The following is a 20373-nucleotide window of genomic DNA, read 5'->3' as shown; positions in this document are numbered from 1 at the left end:
TTTTAAAAGGTAAATAGTGTTATAGAGGGATCCTCCATATTTTTTTTCATCCTCTAAATATGGAGGATCAAAATCCCATCTTCTCAAATAGAGGAAGCTTGAGAGGATGGGTTGAAAGAGTTTTATACTCTCAAATGGAGAAATAGAGCATTGGTTGGAGATGCTCTTAATACGGAGTAAAAAAAAAGGAATCTCTCAACAGTTTATGTTTACGCGGAGTGTCCAAAATAACCTTGCATCTTCTGCACCTTACCAAAATAACCTTTAAAAGAACAGAAGGGAAAGCTGGAAGCGATATAAGACTTATAAGAGCATCTCCAATCTATCTCCATTTCCTCCAAAATAGAGTATGGATGTAACACATTGAGGGGAGATTTTGTAATTTATTCCAATTTTTTCTTCACTTTTTGTACTTTTTGGAAGAATTTTTGAAGGACCCATCGTCCTTTTTAGAGTTTGGAGGAATTTTGTACTCCAAATTTGCTTTTGATCCTCCATTTTTAGAGGACCAAATTTACTTTTGGAGGATCAAACTCTAAAAAGGACGGTGGGTCCCTCAAAAATTCTCCCAAAAACTACAAAAAGTGAAGAAAAAAGAGAATAAATTATAAAATCTCCCCTCAATGTGTCACATCCATCCTCTATTTTGGAAAAATAGAGGTGGATTGGAAATGCTCTAAGTAAATAATGGCCTCGAGCAAGGGATTAGGGTTGGAACTTGGTAGCTTCATAGCATAGCATCTCCAAACCTACTCTCTGTTTCGAAGCGAGTGCTGTACTTTGACCATCTGAAAACTTGAAGACCCCGTCCGTTTTTGGTATTTGGATTTACCCCAAGATTTTGAGGCTTCAGCAGAGAGATGAGGGCGTTTCTGAGGGTGGTTGCCCCTCTCTGCTACTCATGCTGATGATCTCTAATCAGACCATCACAGCCGATGATTCCTTCCCAAAAAATCAACAGCCCTCCTCTGCTCACACACACACCCCTCTCTCTCTCTCTCTCTCTCTCTCTCTCTCTCTCTCTCTCTGTATATTTATGTATGTATGTATCTATATGCGTGCGTGGGTGTGGCTTTTTGCTGGGAAATCAGAACTGGAAATGATACTTACAGCTCCAGTAGGGAATTGTTTGTGGAAACATGGTTACCCAAAAAGCGAAACAGAAACAGACCATGGAAAAGAAAAGGAAAAACATTGGCTGTGAAGATAGCTTTTTCCTGAGCAGGTGATTCAGGGACGGAGGATCCGACCCGTTCACTGGCGGGGCATTCACAGAGCTGCTGTGGGTTGCAGCCATGGCGGAGTCAGACTCTCGTCTATGAATATTCACAGATCTGAGCCTAACTAGCCCTCAGGGTGAGTTCCAACTAGCCCTTCTTGTTATAGTTTACTTACTCTCTGTTGCGAACTGTCTATGGGTACACACCATTTGGTAATGCGAAGCAAGGCCTTGCTTCAGGATTTTGAGGCTTTCAGCAGAGAGATTAGTGGGTGTTTCTGAGGGTGGTTGCCCCTCTCTGCTAATCAAGATTATGATCCCTAATCAGATCATCACAGTCGATGATTCCTCCCAAACAATCAACAACCCTCCCATCTCTCTCTCTCTCTCTCGATCGATGTGTGTGTGTGTGTATTTGCGCTCTTTTGCTGGGAAATCAGAATCTGGAAGATGACATGTCATTCTCTTACAATACATTACCTATCTTTAATGAGTTGCTAAGAGGTTGCTGAGTTTGGTTATTCCAATGTGAGCTCTTTTTGAGCAAATATTGCTATCCTTAGCAACCTTTTGTTTTGATTATTCCACTACGGATGCTCTTAGTTAAGATCCCCTCCAGTATCTTACCCAAAAGACGTACAATGGAAAAGAAAACAAAAACTTTGGCTGTGATGATAGCTTTTTCTGAGCAGATGATTCAGGCGATAGAGCATCTGACCGTTTCTTGGCGGGGCATGCACAGCTCTGGGAGAAGAAGGGGTTTTCTTCTTCTTTTTGCTCTCACGGGTAACTGTGGTTGCAGCCATGGCGGATTTGGACTCTTTTCTGATCATACACAGATCTGAGCCTAACCCCCATACATATATCTATTTTTTTTTAGACTTATAAGTTTACAACAACACAGCCTAAGAACTTTAACAGAACGGAACCTTGTACTCCTCTCTTAGCAATGCCACTCAAACCACGAGGATTTTGGGACTATAATTTGAGAGCTTGGACCAAGAACAAGGGTTGAAGTTGAACTCAAGAATGGGTTCAGCTTGCCGATAAAAAAAAAAAGATACAAAGAAACGGTTCAGCCCTTCCTCATACCTCTCTTTTTTCTCAAGAATGAGGCTCCAAAAGAGAGATCGGGTATTTCTAAGGGTGGTTGCCCCTCTCTTCCACAAAGATGATCCCTTTTCGGATCATCTGAGCCCATGATTTCCCCCACAAAATCAACAACCCTCTCTCTCTCTCTTGCGCATACAATATGTTGGCTTGCATACATCTGTCTGTGTGGAAAAATTATTTGGTGGTCTTTGATATTGGAGGAAAGCTTGCACATTTGCACCTGCTGGTTCTGTTTTCTTTACACACCTGAACTTGAAGGCTGTGACGATGGCTTTGGCGAGAATATGATACAGGCAAAAGGATCCGATCTGTTTCTTGGCGGGGCAACACAGAGGGCCTATGAGGGATTGTGGGTGATTCCATTTGCAACCCATAATTTATCCTTGCCCAAATCTTCTCTTTAGCCCAATTCCCTTTCTCAACCTTATGGGCAACTGTTCTTTGCAGCCATGGTGGAGTCAGATTCTTGCCTTGTCATATACAGATCTGAGCCTAATCATTTATTGCCTCCTGTTTATTTATATATGTACACAAAGTTATGTTTATTTCTTTTGTTTTGATTCGTTCGGTTTCTGGATGTAATAATGTGTTCAGTTTGGGGAGCTTGGTGGTTCTTATTCGTGAATTGCGTTTGTCTGTTAAATATGTGAGGTTTTTGGAGGGTTTTATTAGCAGTTTGATTTCTACTGCAGAATCAATTGTAAAACAAAGTACTTGGCTGTGGGCTATGTAATATGCCTTGAGAGATTACGGTTTGTGGAAGACATTTTGATGGGTTTTCAAATTCTCACAAGGCATGTAAATTGAAGAACAAATAAGCGAATAAGACCGATTTCCCAAAGCAAAAATAGCAGGGTAGTAACTGACGTAAAAAAAATCTATTGCATATCTTTACGCTCGAAACGCGTTCCTGAAACAATTATCCATAGACGTTTTCTGAAAACTCAATGGTGCGGAGCAAAGTCTTGAACGTCTGTGCTGGATTTTTTTTTTTAAAGAAATTAATGATTTTGCCAAATGCTTGCCTTCGAATGCTTTATTTTTTTACCACTTTGTTTGCACTTAAAGTCGTTAGTCGAGAATTTCAATTAGGAAAATGTGTGCAAGTTGTATCGACACCTGAGAAAATTGTGTTGATGTCAGTGAGTGAGTATCGACATGCCTGAGATGTGCATTAAGGTTTAAACTTGTTTGGTCTCTCATGCATATTATTCATCGCCTAGTGAATGGTTAACCAAGCTCTTCAAGTATACGAAGTTTGCACCGCGCAACCAAAGGGAGAAGAAAAAAAATTTCATGCGCACGCTTTGTCCAAACTATTCTTCTATCTTCCCATGGTGAGGTCCTAATGTGCATGCTTGAGCCAAAATGAGAATGAGGAGAGAGTATATATATATCCCAAGTCGCATACTGCGTGCATGCTTAAGTGATACTGAGAAAAAAAGCGAGTGCACGCAAGCAATTTTTTTATTTTATTTTATAAAGAGTCAACTATGGGTATTTCAAATATGCACCAGATCGTGTCACACTAATGATCAAAATTGTTCAATTTGTTTAAAATATTATTTTAATAAAACACTTAATAAATTTAGCTCATTCGGCGTACATTTGATATACACCAAATGGTATACCCATAAATTTTTTTGTTTTATAAAATAAAAAAAAACCTGATACTAAAGAAATGTGATAACGGAAAATGAAAGTAAAAACAGAGTGAAAATTTAAAACGAGAACCAAAAATTGTGTAACTAGTATAAGCCTTAGCACCAACAAATAGGGATAAACAAGTCAAATGAGCCAAGCTGGTTGATGATACTTGGTTTGAAAACTTATATTATGTTTGGATTGGTGTTTGAATTTTTTTTGAAAAATAGTAGGGGTAATAAGTGAAGAGAGATAAAGAGAGAAATGTTGGAAGTAGAAAGAATTTAGGAATAATTTTTTGAAAATTTCTTTTTGAATTGTAAAGAGAACAAGGCACAGATCACTAGGAAATGATACGCCACAGCCTATCATTCACCGAACAACTCACCGCATCACCCATTGCCCGACGCGTGGCGGTGGGACCCACCATTTTTAAAAAAAGAAAGAAAGAAAGCTAGAAAAATCCAGTCCCTCCCTCCCTCCCTTAGGGTTGGCAATGGGGCGGGTAGGGGGTGGATATCACTATTCCCGTCTCCGAATCCAAATCCATCCCCATGCCCTCCCCAATCCCCACCGGAGAATTATTTTTACCCTCCATCCCCTCCCCAAACGGGGAACGGGGATCCCCGTGGGGAATCGGGAATCCAACTGGAACCACAGGCAAAATCGATATTCTTAATCCGGTATCCCTCCTGCAGCAAGATGCCAAGAACAAACAACACAAGCAGAGCTCTTTGAAGCTTCGTTTCTTAGTCTCTCAACACGACGTTATTTCATGAGTTTTCGACGTGAACAATATTTATCTGACTAGAACTATCGATTTGAGTTCTTCTTTCTACTAATCTTCTATCCGTGGTAAGTGAATTCAATTACTTTCTATGTTAATTGACAGTGAGATTTAGTTTCTTTCTTTCTTCCTCACTTATGTATATATAGTACTCCTATATAATTTTCATTTATGTATATAACTTATTTATTTTATATATATATATAGACACACACACACACACACACACACACAAACAGGGCGGGGCGGGGATGGGGCGGGGACAAACTCATACCCATCCCCTACCCGTTCCCCATTTTTAAAAAAAAATTATCCCCATCCCCTACCCGATCCCCGAAAAATTCCCGAATTTCCAACCCATTTGGGGCGGGGTGAGGCGGTCGGGATTGCCATCCCTACCCTCCCTCCTCCCTCTCTCTCTCTCTCCCCTCATTCTTCTTTCTCTTCTTCCTTCCGCTGCCCTCTCATCAGTCCGCACCACCAAAACCTCCACCACCACTTCCTATGTCGCTGACAGGGGTGGCGGCCCCTTACCCAAACCCATATTCGACGCCCTCCTCCACTACGGCTCAACCCCGAACTCCACCGCCACTACCGACCGCCTCCATCGATCTCAAATCCATCACCGCCGTCCTCCCGGCGCTGCCCCAAAATGCAACTTCCTCATCTTCAACTTGGCCCACGAAACCCTCCTCTGGCACGTCCTCAACCACAACGGCCGCACCGTCTTCGTTGACGAGAACGCCTACCTGGTCTCCAAGCTCGAAGAAGCACACCCGGACATCGAGGCCTATGATTATTCTCTGATTGCAGGGTTCCAGTTCTTTTCTTTCTTTCTTTTTTTTGATGTAGCTGTTGATTTTTCGGAGGAGCCTGGTGTGTTGCTTTTTGCTTGGGATTTGGAGTCTTTTCTAGTTTTTGTTTGGGATTTAGGTCCCGTTCCAGAAACCTTCGTAAAAAATAAGCAGCTTATTTCACATTTTCAAACTTAAAAATAATGTAAATGAAAAATATTTTGTTAATTTTTTTTGCACCGTATAAAAGATCTTGATGGAATCTATTAAATAAGATCCATATTAATAGAAAAATTATTTGCGTAAATATATTATTTTTAAACTTAAAATTACCTTCTTAAAAAATAAATATTTATTTTGAGTTACGGAATAGAGCATTAGAGTCTTTTCTAGAGAGAGAAGAGGAGAGGGTGTGAAATGGGGGAAGAGAGAGAAGGGGGTGATGAGGAAGGATATCAGGGATTATCGGCGTACTTGGAACGGAGGTTTGGGGGATGGCGGTCGTGAAGGTCGTCGGCAGTGTTTATGGCCGTCCTCCTCCTCTCTCTCTCAATTGGGTGTGGACTTATTTCTGGGTTTTTTTTTTTAAATGGTGGGGCCCACCGCCGAGTGTCGTGCAATGGGTGATGCGGTGGGTTGTTCGGTGGATGATAGGCGGTGGGCGTATCATTTCCCTTAATCACTTTGTTTGGTTTATATTTTAAAAAGTTATTTTGGATATAATGAGCGGTAATGAGTGGAGAGAGATAAAGAGAGATTTATTGGAAACTGTGTCGAGAGTAAAAAGTTACTCTAAAAAATGGGAACCAAGCGGAGTAAATGAGTTTCAAAAATATGTGCGAACTAGCTTGCTTATGAGATGGGATGAGCTCAAATGAGTTTTATCAAGCCAAACACAAATCAATCTCAAATAGTTTGAATTTTTTATTCTACATAAGCAGTGATAAGCTGAACAAAAAGAGTAATAGTTTGTACAACCTTGATTGAAACTTTAACAAGCCGATCTTGAACAAATTTTTAACTAACGACACGGATTAAACTTGAGTATTAGGCTCTGTTCCGAAACTAAAAATAAGTCCTTATTTTTTAAAAAAGTAATTTTAAGCTTAAAAATTATGGACTTATTGAAATTTAAAAATATACAATATGGATCTTATTTGAAAGATCTCATCGAGATCTTTTATACGATGCAAAAAAATTAAAAAATTATTTTTTATTTACTTTATTTTTAAATTTAAAAATATAAAATAAACTATTTACTTTTTAAGAAAATTTCTGAACCGGATTCTGGTTGCCCCGCCAACAAGATGCGAACAAGGGAGTGGCGGTGAAACCGAAGAAAAATTACGGGGGCACTATAAAAATGGGTTTGGGAAAGTAACTAGGGTTATATGCTCGAGAATGAGGCTCCAAACAGAGAGAAATTGGGATTTCTTTGGGTGGTTGTCCCTCTCTGTAAACATACAAGATGATCCCCATCATCTGAGCCCATGATTTCTCCCCCACAACTCAACAGCCCTCCCCTCTGTGTGCGTGTGTGTGTGTGTTTACACCATTGGTGTACTCGTAGTTTTTTCAGTCTCCATTTCCAGAACAAGTACTACCAGCAGAACAGGGTCTAAGAGTATCCGCAATGGAATAATCAAAACTAAGAGCATCTCCAATCTTCCCAGTTATCGGAGAAATTATTCAGTGCTCCTGAGGTTTCTGACGAATACTTCACTTCACCGGAAACATCCCATCTCTAATAGGCCGTGACGATAGCTTTCCCGAGCAGATGATTCGGACGTTGTGGATCCGACCCGTTTACCTGGCGGGGCATCACAGAGGGTATTCGAGAGATGAAAAGGGGTTTTCTTTTTCTTCCCTCGTAGGCAACTGTGATTGCAGCCATGGCAGAGTCGGATCCTCGTCTGATGGTACACAGATCTGAGCCTAATCCTTTCTTTCTCTACAATTCATATTATTCTACTAGTATATTATTCGAGGTTATTTGTGGTACCCATCGAAATGGGTTAAATTCTTTAAATTTGGTAAAGTTCATTTGGATGAGATGAAAGGAACTGGGTTCCGGTGAGATGTTTATGATGCAGATCCGGATCCGGATCGGTCCGGTCCATGTTTTGGATCGGAGAAAACAGCCTTTAACGAGATCGTTCATTTGCTGCAATTAATAATTTTGATGTAGTTTTACTCTTTTACTGGTTAAAATGTATGAAAAAATCTGAACTACTTGTATTGTATTAAATTTAGGATTTTGTTAATATGTGTCTTTTGAGCATCAGCAGTGGAATAAGCAAATGTGAATAATTAAAATATGTCACATCAAATTTTGATTATTTATTTAGAAGTAGCTAAAGTTAACAATATCAAATTTTATATTAGTTATTTTTTTTTTATAATCAAAACCAATGAGATCTCCAAATTGTTTTTCTTTATTTTACGCATATTTTTTGAAAAAACAGTTTATGTTATAAATAGTTCAAAAAAAAAGTTTTTCGAAACAAAAAACAGTTTTTCAAAAAACACACTTTGTTTACTTAAAAATGATAAATACAATTTTTAGAAATTTTGAAAGAATTGTATTTATATAAATAATTTTGAAATTTTAAAAACTTTAAATACAGTTTTTGTGTAAAAAAACTGTTTTCTATAAAAGAGTTTTGAAATTTCAAAAATATTTTTTTGAAAAACACACTTTATTTACTTATAGCTTTTAAAAATTTTGAAAAAATTGTTTTAAAAAAAAATAGAAAAAAATATTTAAAAGTTACAATTTTTTAAAATTATTTCTTGCAAACATTGTTGAGAGAGAGAGATAAAATGTTTTTGTGTAATGTTGGTGTTTTTGATTAAAAGATAAAATTTGGTTATTAATAAAATATTGTTAGTTTTGATTATTAAAAAGCAAATTTTGATGAGTTATTAAGAGGTTACTAAGTTTGATTATTTCAATGTAAACACTTTTTTAATCCAATATTACTAGATTTAACAATTTTTTGTTTTGCTTATTTCACTACTATGGATGCTCTTAAGGCACATGTTAAGGCACTTATTAGGACTTTATAAATGAAGCCAACTAACCCCACTAGTGTAGGAAATAGTGTAGTAATTGTAGTATTAGGCAAAGCGAGAAACTTGTTTTTTTTTTTTCCGATGAGGCAAAAATACCATTGACTTTCTACTGCCCTCCCTTTATTTTTTTTCCCACTTTTTTTGGTAAATGTTTTTTCCCTCTGTAATTCTTTGCCCTTTCAACTTTACTCCTAACCGTTTCAACTCTCATGGGCAATTGCAGACTTGCAATGAGAAGCTATTTTATTGTGCTTGATTTTTTTTATTGGATGAATACATAAATATCGTACTTAATTCATTAATTCTATGATGAGTGAGTAAAGATAGCAATTTCTTAACACTTTGCCGTTTTATTTTTCACTACCAAATTCTAATAACTCCTTAACCTAATTTCCTTCTTTGGAGATTTTTTTCGAAAAGAGTTTCTTTGAGAATGGATCTCCTTTTTATTTGGCATATTTGAGTCCCTTCAATGATCCTCCACTTTATCGACAAGCCTATTCTCATGGTGAGTTCACACTTATTTTGGGTATTCTTGCCATTCTTTTTGAATTTTTGCTGAATTCATGTTTTATTTTTTAGATCAATCATTTGTCTCGAGATAAGTCTGAAAAGTAAAAAATTATGACAAAAAACAAAAAAGGTTCACTAAAAAAGACACAAAAATACCAAATAATTGGTTTTTTTTTTTTGCCTACAATATTGTCCCATATGAAAAATTTCAACTTCGGTCCAAACATTGAGAACAATGATTTAATTCAACAATAATGATGAAAATCTGAACAAAAATTACAAAATATAAGTTTTAATAAAAAAAATTATGAAAAATAAGTTTTCATCCAGCAAAGGAATTGAATGGATCTTTTGTATCTAGAGATAAGAAGGGGAAAATTTAAAAAAAAAAAACAATTGTTCCCACGCACAGGTGTTGGGGTTATTGTTGTCTAATGAATTTAGAGGGAAAAAAACATTTACCAAAAAAAACAATAGAGGGAAAAAACTGAAGGCAGTAGAAAGTAAAGGGTATTTTTGTCCATCGAACAAGTTTCTTACTTTGCCCAATATTACAATTACTGTCACTATTTTCTATACTAGTGGGATTAGTTGGCTTCATTTATAGAGTCGTAACATGTGCCTTAATATGTGCCCGCCTTCAGGGGCACATATTAACAAAACCCTTAAATTTAAACTATCCGGATCTGGATAGTCCAAACTAGTATTGTACTGGATAGGAGCTAGATCCTTTATGACGCTTCTTGCTTTTGTGTGCAGTAATGGATATGCTTTCACTGGGAGTGAAAACTTCGAAACTTGCAACGTGATGGTAAAGAAATGGGTGGAAAAGAGGGGACAGAGAATTGGGTGAAAAACCATGGTAAAGAAATGGCATTTGCACCGACAAAACCAATTGGTCCTGTATTACTAGTACTATTTTTCTACATGGGGAACCAAATACTAGGTCGGAGAACAAAAAGTATTAAAAAAAACAAAAACAAAAACAAAAAGGTGGTAATTATTCTCTACAATTAATATAATTTGTGAGTTAGTCCTCGTTCTGCTAAATTTATTATTTTTTAAATACTTATTTTTTGTTATTAATATAATTTGTGAGTTAGTCCTCGTTCTGTTAAATTTATTATTTTTTAAATTTATTATATTTTGTTTTACGAGACTGGTCATTATCTCATAAGTATCAGAATTAAGTAAAAAATAAGTTCATAATCACTATGAAGCTCAACCTAATTAATAGATCCATTAAACTAGTAAAAAATAACATAATCGGAGGGTTTCAAACTCCAAACCTTCCAACGAGGTGCAGAAGATCTAGCCAACTGACTGTAAGAATGACATTAGTGATATATGAAATGTGATTACGATCACAATATCGGTGTAAAAAGGCGGAGAGCAATTTGTTTACATTTTCTTAAAAAAATAAAAAGAAAAAGAAAAAGGGTGAGCTTTATTTTCTTTGAGTAGTATTTCTATTGAGTCTCGATGATCAGTTCCCTTCATTTTGCACTAATTATTTTATCGTTATTCCTACTACAAGATCATCAATAATGGACATGGACAGACGGCTAATTCAGACATATAGTTTTGGTTCTAAACCAGGACAAGTGTTTTTCACTGAAGTGGCGACAATAGAACTGGCTACAGTAGTAATGTTCATCCAATTTTGAGCGAGGTAACAAAATTACACTAATTGTGGTAGAACTCAATATAACATACTCCTACCCAAAGCGGATAAATTTAATTTACTCCTTTCGTTTCAATTTGCTTGTCTATTTTGAGGATTTCAATCTTTTTAGGAGGCACAAATGATTACTCTTGGAGTTTTCATTCGACCGAAAAAAATGATTACTCTTGAAAAGTTTATTTTCCACAATATACCCTCCATTTTTATAGCATTACACAAGGTGCACGTTCTCTAATGTGTATTTTTCTTTAAAAAGAGAAAGGGCATTAATAGAACTTAAATGAGTCGACTTCAAATTGGCCAAATAATTTGAAACATTAAAAAGTCAAATAATAGGACAAACAAATTGAGATGGTAGAGTAACATTTATGGTCAGGGAAAAGAAGGTAAAAAAATACTCCAGCACTAAGACTCCATTCATTTTGGTATTTTGAATTTGGATTTATAGGTAATGATTGTAGAGAGTAATAAAGTAATAATTGGAAATAGGGTAATGATTGAAAAGATATAGAGAGAAAAATAAGAGTAATGATTGAAGAAAAATAGGATATTGATTAGAATCCAAAATCTAAAATCCTAAAATAATTATTAGAATTCAGAATCCAAAATCCAAAACTTTAATATTGTGTTTGGTTTGATATTTGAAAAGTTTTTAAAAAAATAGTAAGGATAATAAATGGAGAGATAATGAGAGAAATGTTGAAAATACGAAATTTTAAAAAATCTAGAGGGAATTTTTTTAAAAATGAATTAGAATAGAACATCTAAAGTTGTGGTGAAGAAGGAAGAAAACAAACCAGCGGCAATATAAATACTGGCAATGGTAAATGGTCTAGGGTTCTGCGAATGAGGCTCCAAAAGAGGGATGGGTCTTTCCAAGGGTGGTTGCCCCCTCTGAAGATCATCAGAGCCGATGATTTCTTACCAAAATCAACAGCCCTTGTATGTATCTCTCTCTCTCTCTCTCTCTCTCCGCGTGTGTGTGTGTGTTCTTCTTGCTGGTAAAACAGCTTGGGAAAATTTCACTGATTACCCCCTGAGGTTGAACAGAGTGATTATTCAGTTTTCACCAGAAACTACTAGTACTACTACTCCCTCCGTTCCAATTTATTACTACTTCCTTTTCGGGCAACCGGACAAAGTTCCGTATGGCTGCCGCGAAGGAGTTGATTGAGGGTTTTGAAACAGAGACCTAAGATGAAGAAGAAGCAGCAGACCCTAAGATTAAGGCTAAGTTCGGCTAAAATCAAGCAGAGGCATTGATCGCGAGGCCAATCCCTTTCGGGTTTTGCCGCGATACCTATAAGGCTGTGAGGATCAGTTTCGGAGCAGTTATGATGCAGTGAGGAGGATCCGACCCGTGTATTGGCGGGGCACACAGAGGGTCTGTAGGAGGTTTATATGGGCAACTGTTGTTGCAGCCATGGCGGAGTCGGATTCTCGTCCGATCATACGCAGGTCTGAGCCTTTACTCTTTAGCCCCTTCAAAGTCTACGCATATATATTATACACATACATATGTGCATGCATTTACCATTTACATATTTCTTGATCTGATTGCTGTGGTTTTAGATGGAAGCAAATTTTAATTGGGGTATTTTTTTTTTTTTTTTGGGGGGGCGGGGGGGGATTTTGATGATTCGGCCAAAGCTTCGTATTTTGTTTTTTTTTTTTTTGCTGTTTTTTGTTTTTGTCTTTTGCACTTCATTCGTTTGTTGATTCAATGGTAAGAAAGTATTTGTGGTGATTAGAGCAATCAGCAATGGAAGGAATTAGAGTGATCTCATGATTTCATTACTTTCATGGTACTTGGTTGTGCATGGGTTAAAAAGGACTTTCGATTGTTGATTGAAATAAGTGCCTCTTACTATCTGTTTTTTTTTTTTTTTGGAGAGAAATACTGGTCACTTATTTTTGCCAGGAAGAGTGAGCATATTTTGGAGTAATGTGTCCGCCAGTTTAGCAAAAGCATCATGTCACGCCCCTTGACCAATTCCTTCCCAGACTAGGGGATTCACCGGAAATTTGGACCCTGTTCGGTTAAGGGTTTTGGATTCTAATCATTATTCTATTTCTCTTCAATCATTATTCTCATTTTTCTCTCTACCTATCTCCAATCATTACCTATATTTCTAATCATTACATTTATCTCTACACTCATTACCTACAAATTCAAATCCAAAATCCCAAAACGAACGGGTCTTCTTTCTTGCGACCTAAACCCAAGAATCGAACACAGGCAATTGTGTGGGGGAGCAACCAACTAGACTAACCCTTGGGACAATGATGATGCTCTTCCTGCTTTTATCATCCGTCTATATGGACGTGAGGGTGCGTTTCCGCTAACGAACGCCCTTTCACCCAGGCCAATATAAGGGTGCGTTGTGGTTATATTTTTTTGCTTTCATGCTAAAGGTGATGTTTTGGAGAGAATGACCTGTCTCGTAAAGGGAAAATAATTACTTAAAAAATAAGAATATTAGCGGAACGGAGTCTTACTTTAGTGGAAACACTCATTAGTTTAAGTATGAGGCTCGATCAGAGAGATGGGAAGTTTCTAAGGGTGGTTGCCCTCTCTGTACAAGACGATCTCTTTCTTCCCAGATCGATTGTGTTGGAGCCGATGATTATTTTCAATCAGAGTCAACAGCCCTTCCCAATAGCCATGCATGCACATACATATATATTGAAGTGGCTGTGAAAGCCCTTCTCTCCCTCTCTCTCTCTCTCTATGGAACAATTTGAATGAGGCTGTGATGATGTTTTCGAACAAATTCAGGCACTTGAGACGTCTTGCTGTTGTGGCAGGGTATCTCAGTGAGTCTCATGGCTCCTGTTGTTGCAGCCATGGCAGAGGGCCTCATTTGTCTGAGAAAAAGGCGAATCTGAGCCTTGTCTTCTCTCTTCATATCTTCTTCCCTCTTTTGGACTGTTCGCTTTGGGTCTCTTGAACCATGAGCAATATAAAAGGATAATGCTAAGCAGGTCCTATTTTTTTAGTTCATGGTTTGGGGGATCCTTCCCATAAAATTCCAATATAAATATTGACGGTGAGAAGGGATGTAGGGTTCTGCTCAAGAATGAGGCTTCAAAAGGGGGAATGAGTGTTTCTAAGGGTGGTTGCCCCCTCTCAGCAACGAGATGATACCTGATCATCATAGCCGATGATTTTCTTCCCAAAATCAACAGCCCTTGTCTGTGTGTGTGTTTTTACTTGCTAGTAAAACAGCCAGGGAAAATTTCATTGATTACCCCCAAAGGTATCCAAAAGCAGAGGAAATAGAGTTATTATTCAGTGTTCACCAAAAACTACTACTCCCTCCGTTCTAAATTACTTCCTTTTTGGGCAATTGGACAAAGTTTCGTATGGATTGCCCCGAAGGAGTTGACAACGCTTGCGAGATTTTTAGATTTTTGAACCGAGACCTAAGAAGAAGAAGAAGCAACCCCCAAAGCATGAGGCATTGATCTCGAGGCCGATCCCTTTCGGTCTTTGCCGCGATATGTATAAGGCTGTGAGGATCAGTTTCGGAGCAGAAATTTAGAGACAACGATCTAACCCGTTGCTTGGCGGGGCACACAGAGGGTCTGTAGGAGGCTCTTATGGGGCACACAGAGGGTCTGTAGGAGGCTCTTATGGACAACTGTTGTTGCAGCCATGGCAGAGTCGGATTCTCGTCCGATCATACACAGATCTGAGCCTTTACCCTTTATCCCCTTCAATTTCTACGCATATATTACACCCACATACACCCCTACATGCATTTACAGTTCACATATTTATTGATCTGATTTTTGTGATTTTAGATAGAAACAAGTCTTAATTGGGGCATTTTTTGGGGGTATTTTGATGATTCTAAAGCTTAGTATTTGTTTTTTGCTGTTTTTTTTTTTTGGTTTTTGTTTTTTTCACTTCATTCGTTTGTTGATTTATTGGTTAGAAAGTATTATGCTGGGTCTTGTTTTGTGGTTATTAAGTTTAGAACTACTCCTACTTTCATTACTTTCACGGTACTCACTGCTCGGTGTGTATTTAAAAAAAAAACGGACCTTCAATTGTTGATTCAGTTAAGGTGCCTTTCATTATTTTGTTGGTCACTTGTGGTAAATTTATTTGTGTACCAAACAATGAAAAATATTTTACACAAAAATTATTTATTCCAAAATCATTTTACAATTTACATCGTAAAATATTTGTCGTCGAAACAAACGGAGCCTAAAGGTGATGTATTGTGAGAATGACCAATTTTGTAAAGCGGATAATAAGTACTTAAAAAAATAAGTGTGCCTTGTGGTGGAGATTTGGGATCGAACTCACGACCCCTACTTCCTGCCGTGCTAAGAATTTTCTCTCAGAAAAAGATGCACTGCTATAACAAAGTGATATCAATTCTCTGAAATGGGTCTTCAGAATTTGTTAGCCATTGCATGTTTACTGAGGAAAAGATGGGGTGTGAAGTCCTGGGCCGTCATTTTCCCTAGAATTTCTCTGGACCAGAAGTTACCGTTGGGCTACAAGCCCGTTGGTCAGCATTGACATAAGTTTACAAGAACGCAGCCTTATCGAGGAAAAGTGGGGCTGTGAATAGAATTTCCTTGGACCTCTCTGAAAATGGCTGTCATTGGCAGAATGACTGAAACACCCGCCTGGCTTTCGGCGCGGGCCAATATAAATATGGACGTGAGGAAGCGTTTAGGGCTAAAAATCTCATTAGTTTAAGTATGAGGCTCGATCAAAGGGATGGGGAAGTTTCTAAGGGTGGTTGCCCTCTCTGTACAAGATGATCTCTTTCTTTCCAGATCGATCTTCTTGGAGCCGATGATTATCATATATACAAGATTCAACAGCCCTTCTGCATACATACACTCGTACATATATATATATATTGAAGTGGCTGTGAAAAGCGCGCTCTCTCTCTCTCTGTGCCAATTTGAATGAGGCTGTGATGATATTTTCGAACAAAATCAGGAACTTGAGGACTACTCTTGTTTTGGCGGGGTAACTCAGTGAGTCTTTCATGGCTCCTGTTGTTGCAGCCATGGTGGAGGGCCTCATTTGACTGAGAAAAGGCGAATCTGAGCCTTGTCGTCTCTCTTCATATCTCTCTCTTTCGAAGATTTTCCTTTTTTCTGGGGAGGTTCTTGTTAATTTGATTTTGATTTGTGTAGCATGGAGTAGCAATCTTGGCCAGATTTTTTGAGTTTTCCCATTAGAAAAATGAGAAAAAAGGTTTTACGTTTAACAGTTGAAGGGCTGGCCTAGTTGAAGATTATTGGAAGATGTATGCAGTGCAAAGTTGTGAAATCCGTTCCGTACTGGCCGACATGTACTGTACCGGAGCTTAAACGGAACGCAAAGACTAGCGATTCGTACCGCTTGAAATACCGGACTGTTCCGGCAAATACCGGATGTATCGGACAATACCGGTGTGTTTCGGACATTTTTCGGCGTTCCGGCGGTACAAATTTACACTCTTTTTTTTCACGTGAGTGCTTCAGTGCTTGTGTGGCTAACCTGAGAAACGACACAGTGAGGCAGGGTACAAATTTACACTGTTTTTTTTCACGTGAGTGCTTCAGTGCTTGTGTGGCTAACCTGAGAAACGACAGAGTGAGGCAGGGAGTATAGGAGTAAGATGTGAAGGAGAGAAATGATCCAGTGAGTATAGGAGTAATATATCAACTGTGTTGAGGACCTTTTTTTATTTTTGAACCAGCTGTTTTGAGAACTTGGTTTGCATATGAATATTAGTCAATAGATGAGTAGTTCAATGAATGAAATCTGTTGGTTTATTGTTTGGAAGTCTTGCTTAAATTTTATTTATGTTTATACTTCAAACTTTGCAATCAGGTAACATATATTGAATATAAATAAAAAAAATTGTGGCAAATCCGAAACGGTACTGAATACAGATCGGTACCGGTACGTACCATTCCAGTAGTAAAAATGGTAAACTGGCCAGTACAGAATTGACAACTTTGATGCAGTGTAAGCTGTTCCCGACGCATTTTCTCGGGAAATCTGTGTAAGCTGTTCCCGACGCATTTTCTCGGGAAATCTGTGATTGGTGTTTGGTTGCTGGGAAATGAAGTTTTGGGGAAAATCACGGTTACCCTTGGGTTTACTTCTTCAAATGGTTTTTATAAAAAAGAAGAAGAAAAGAAATAAAACATTTTTATTTAGGTGGTTTTACGGCTATAATTGATATTACTAATATTTTTTTCCCACAAAACGAGGTTCTTTTAATTGTTTAATCAATACTTCTCCAAAGTTATAATGGAAACTTCATTATTACTAATTTGTTTTATCTTTTGAGAAGCATGCAAACTCCATAATAAGACGAAGGTTTTTATTATCGGAATAATTGGACAAGTTTGATGTTCCTATGGCATGGAAAAAAACTTAAATTGCAACCAGTAAAAATCTTGCATATCAGATAATACAAGAGAGAGCAACAGTGCTATCGCAGTCAGTTCTACTTTTCATTTTACTCTTTATCTTTTAATTTTTGAATATCTTACATGTCAATTTTAAAAAAAGCCAAAATAATTTTGATTTGGAATTTTTCAGCTATCCTTATAATGGGAATGAAGTTATGAACACTATGAAAAGGCATATTAATTTAATGCCAGTAAACATCTTTTTATTTGACCTGAACTATATTTAGTCCTTCAGTAGGAGTAATTTGTTTGTCTACGTTGGCTTTTTAAATTTTTTTAGGGTAAATGTAGAAAAATTGAATATTACTAGGTGCAACTAATATATTTCCTAAAAAAGTTGGATTCAGAAAAATTGAACAAACAAATTTAGATAGAGTATATAAAGCTAAACAAATGAGTTTTATTTTTTTATTTTTGTAGGCTCTCTTTGACGCATAACTAAATTCTCTCATCCTGTGGGCTTGTGAGAATGAGGGTGCGTTTCGGCTAAATTAAATGAACTATAGCTAATGACAATAGTGAAGTTTTAGTTAAAATGTATTTTAGTTGATGTATGTGAAGAGAATAACAATAGTTAAGTTATTTTTGCCAAATATTACTAGATCATTAGTTTAACGGGAATGCATTATGGAAAAGACTAATAAATTTTATTACAACAACAAACACTTACGTTTTTGTTCAAAAAAAAAAAAAAAACTTATGCAAACACTTTTACATGGTTGATAAAAAAAAAATTACACTCAACTCACATTCTTACGTCGCCCTAAATCTCTAATGAATGTGTGTGAGACTCACTTTGGAGCGGTAAAATGTTTGTGGTTATACTAGAATTTTTCAGTCATACTGCCGGTCACATAATTTCAGTTTCCCCCCAAAAAAGCATATATACCATCTTATAATCAAAATTTCAGAATCGTACATGTGTATTAAGACATTTTAACTATTTTTTAAAATTAGCTCAAAATGCCAAAAAAAAAAAAACACAAAAACCTACTACTCCTTCCCTCCTCTTTTAAGTATTCCGTTTCGTAACTCTAATTTATAAAGAAAACATTATTATTATACTTGTCACATCAATTTTTACCATCACTTTCTTTACGTATTCTCTATGGTAAATTGCTAATTCCCCCCCTGACACACCCCCCCGGCCCCACCTCCCTTTTCCCATTATGCCCCCGCCTCTCTCTCTCTCTCTCTCTCTCTCTCTCTCTCTCTCTCTCTCTCTCTCTTTTTTCTTTCTTTTTTTACTGTTTGTTTCTTCTTCTTCTTTTTCTTTTCTTTTCAGTTTCGTTTTTTTTTTCATTTTTTTTTCAATTTCGTTTTTTTTTTCATTTTATTTCCTTTTCTTTCTTTTCAGTTTGAATTTTTTTTTCTTTAATAATAGGTTCAAGTCTAATTCTAGGCTTTGTAAAGTAATTGAGAGAAAAAAAAGTGTTTCAATTGATCATGTTTATCCGACTGTTTTATTTTTACGGTATTTTTTTGTCCTTTATAGATTAAAAAATATAGTTACTAAAATAAGTGTTTCAATTTTCAATCCGTTTGAACCGGTGCAAAGTTGTTATTTTTCTGATCATTTCATCCTAAATGGTCCTAATAAATTTTTGACTCCAAGGCCTTTCAATGGACACCATAAGAGAGTTTTGAAACTAAATAATGAGTCTTAGGGTATTTGTTGAAATGCTTTAAACCAAAAAATTCATTATGACCATTTAAAATAAAATAATAAAAAAAACGATTCTTACTCTGATTTAACTGAATTGAAAATTAAAGCACTTAATTCTTTAATTATATTTTTAAATATACAAAGGGTGTATTTATAGAAATTAAATAAATGAGGTATAAGTAAATAAAAAATTAAATTAAAAAGTAGGGGGACCCGGGGGCTCTGCCCCTCATTGGCACAGTAGCCCTTATGAAGCCCCTAAAACGTTTCCGTTTTAGTTATAAAAAAAATAGAAACCAGCCATTTGCAATCCTATGGAGTAGAGACGTGATTTGAAGCAACATACTACTGAATCAGTTAAGAGGATTTATGCTAAATAATGGTTAACAAATTTATTAAATTGTACTATAGTTAAAAAAAAGTAATCCTAAATATAACATTTGTATTTTGGATTAGTATGTCGTTTGCAAAATACATTTCGTAATTAGTTTCCGAACACTAATTGTAATCTTAATGAATTTTTTGCTTTACGGTCTTTTAACGAGCACCCAAGAATCATTATTTAGTTTTAGGACTCTCTTAGGGTTAGGGTGTTCATTGAAAGGCCTTGGAGCCAAAAATTTATTACGACCATTTAGGATGAAATGATCAGAAAAATAACATCTTTGCACTGATTCAAATGGATTGAAAATTGAAACACTTATTTTCATAACTATATTTTTTAATCTATAAAGGACAAAAAAAGAAAAAAAAAACAGTCGTATAAACATGATCAATTGAAACACTTTTTTTTTCTCAATTACTTTACAAAGCCTAGAATTAGACTCAATTTATTATTAAAGAAAAAAAAATTCAAACTAGAAAGAAAAAAAATGAAAAAAAAATTAAACTGGAAAGAAAAGGAAAAAAAAAGAAAGAAAGAAGAAACTGGAAAGAAGGAAGGAAAGAAAAAAAGAAAGGAAGAAAAGGAAGAGAGAGAGAGAGAGAGAGAGAGGGGGGGTAATTTCGGGAAAGGGAGGTGGGGCCGGGGAGGGGGGTGTGTCAGGGGGAGTAGCAGCTTTCTTCTCTATAAAGACATTATCATTATACTTTTATTTACTTAACTTTTCAAAAAGAAATTTATTTTTAAGGGCAAAATGAAAAATGTATCAACTTTTATCCATTAACTTTATAAAACGAACACTTATTATGGAACAGACCAAAATACAAAGTATTTTAGGACAGGACGTGCAAAAAAATTGTTTAGCAGCTGAGCTGCCAATCTAATTTTGACACCTGGCATGCTTAACGGTGTAAAACATGTCCCCTCCACATAATATAGAAAGGAAATTTTAAGGGCAAAGAAAATCTATCCAGAAATTACTCTGAAAGGGCAACGCAATGTACCGATTCACTTTAAAGTGCATCTGTACTGATAATTTGCCTTATCGGGTAATT

At 36.5% G+C, this 20373-nt stretch overlaps 1 protein-coding gene and 1 long non-coding RNA gene across 2 annotated transcripts; both read left to right on the top strand.

Annotated features, from left to right (window-relative positions):
- Window positions 1-5203: 5203 nt before the first annotated feature.
- Window positions 5204-5997, top strand: LOC131321367 (protein IRX15-LIKE-like; the record flags this gene model as incomplete). Its single annotated transcript, XM_058352351.1, has 2 exons — window positions 5204-5696; window positions 5939-5997. Coding segments are annotated over 2 exons (528 nt in total), but the record flags the coding sequence as incomplete, so codon positions are not given.
- Window positions 5998-11612: 5615 nt separating this feature from the next.
- On the top strand, window positions 11613-15921 carry LOC131320315 (uncharacterized). The gene is made up of 2 exons (XR_009198175.1): window positions 11613-12287; window positions 13609-15921. It is a non-coding gene; the product is annotated as an uncharacterized LOC131320315 (long non-coding RNA).
- The last annotated feature ends 4452 nt before the right edge of the window (window positions 15922-20373 follow it).

The sequence above is a fragment of the Rhododendron vialii genome, chromosome 3a (assembly GCF_030253575.1).
Source record: "Rhododendron vialii isolate Sample 1 chromosome 3a, ASM3025357v1".
Lineage (NCBI taxonomy): Eukaryota > Viridiplantae > Streptophyta > Magnoliopsida > Ericales > Ericaceae > Rhododendron > Rhododendron vialii.
The sequence above is the reverse complement of the archived record's forward strand: the minus strand, read 5'-3'. Positions and strand labels throughout refer to the sequence as shown.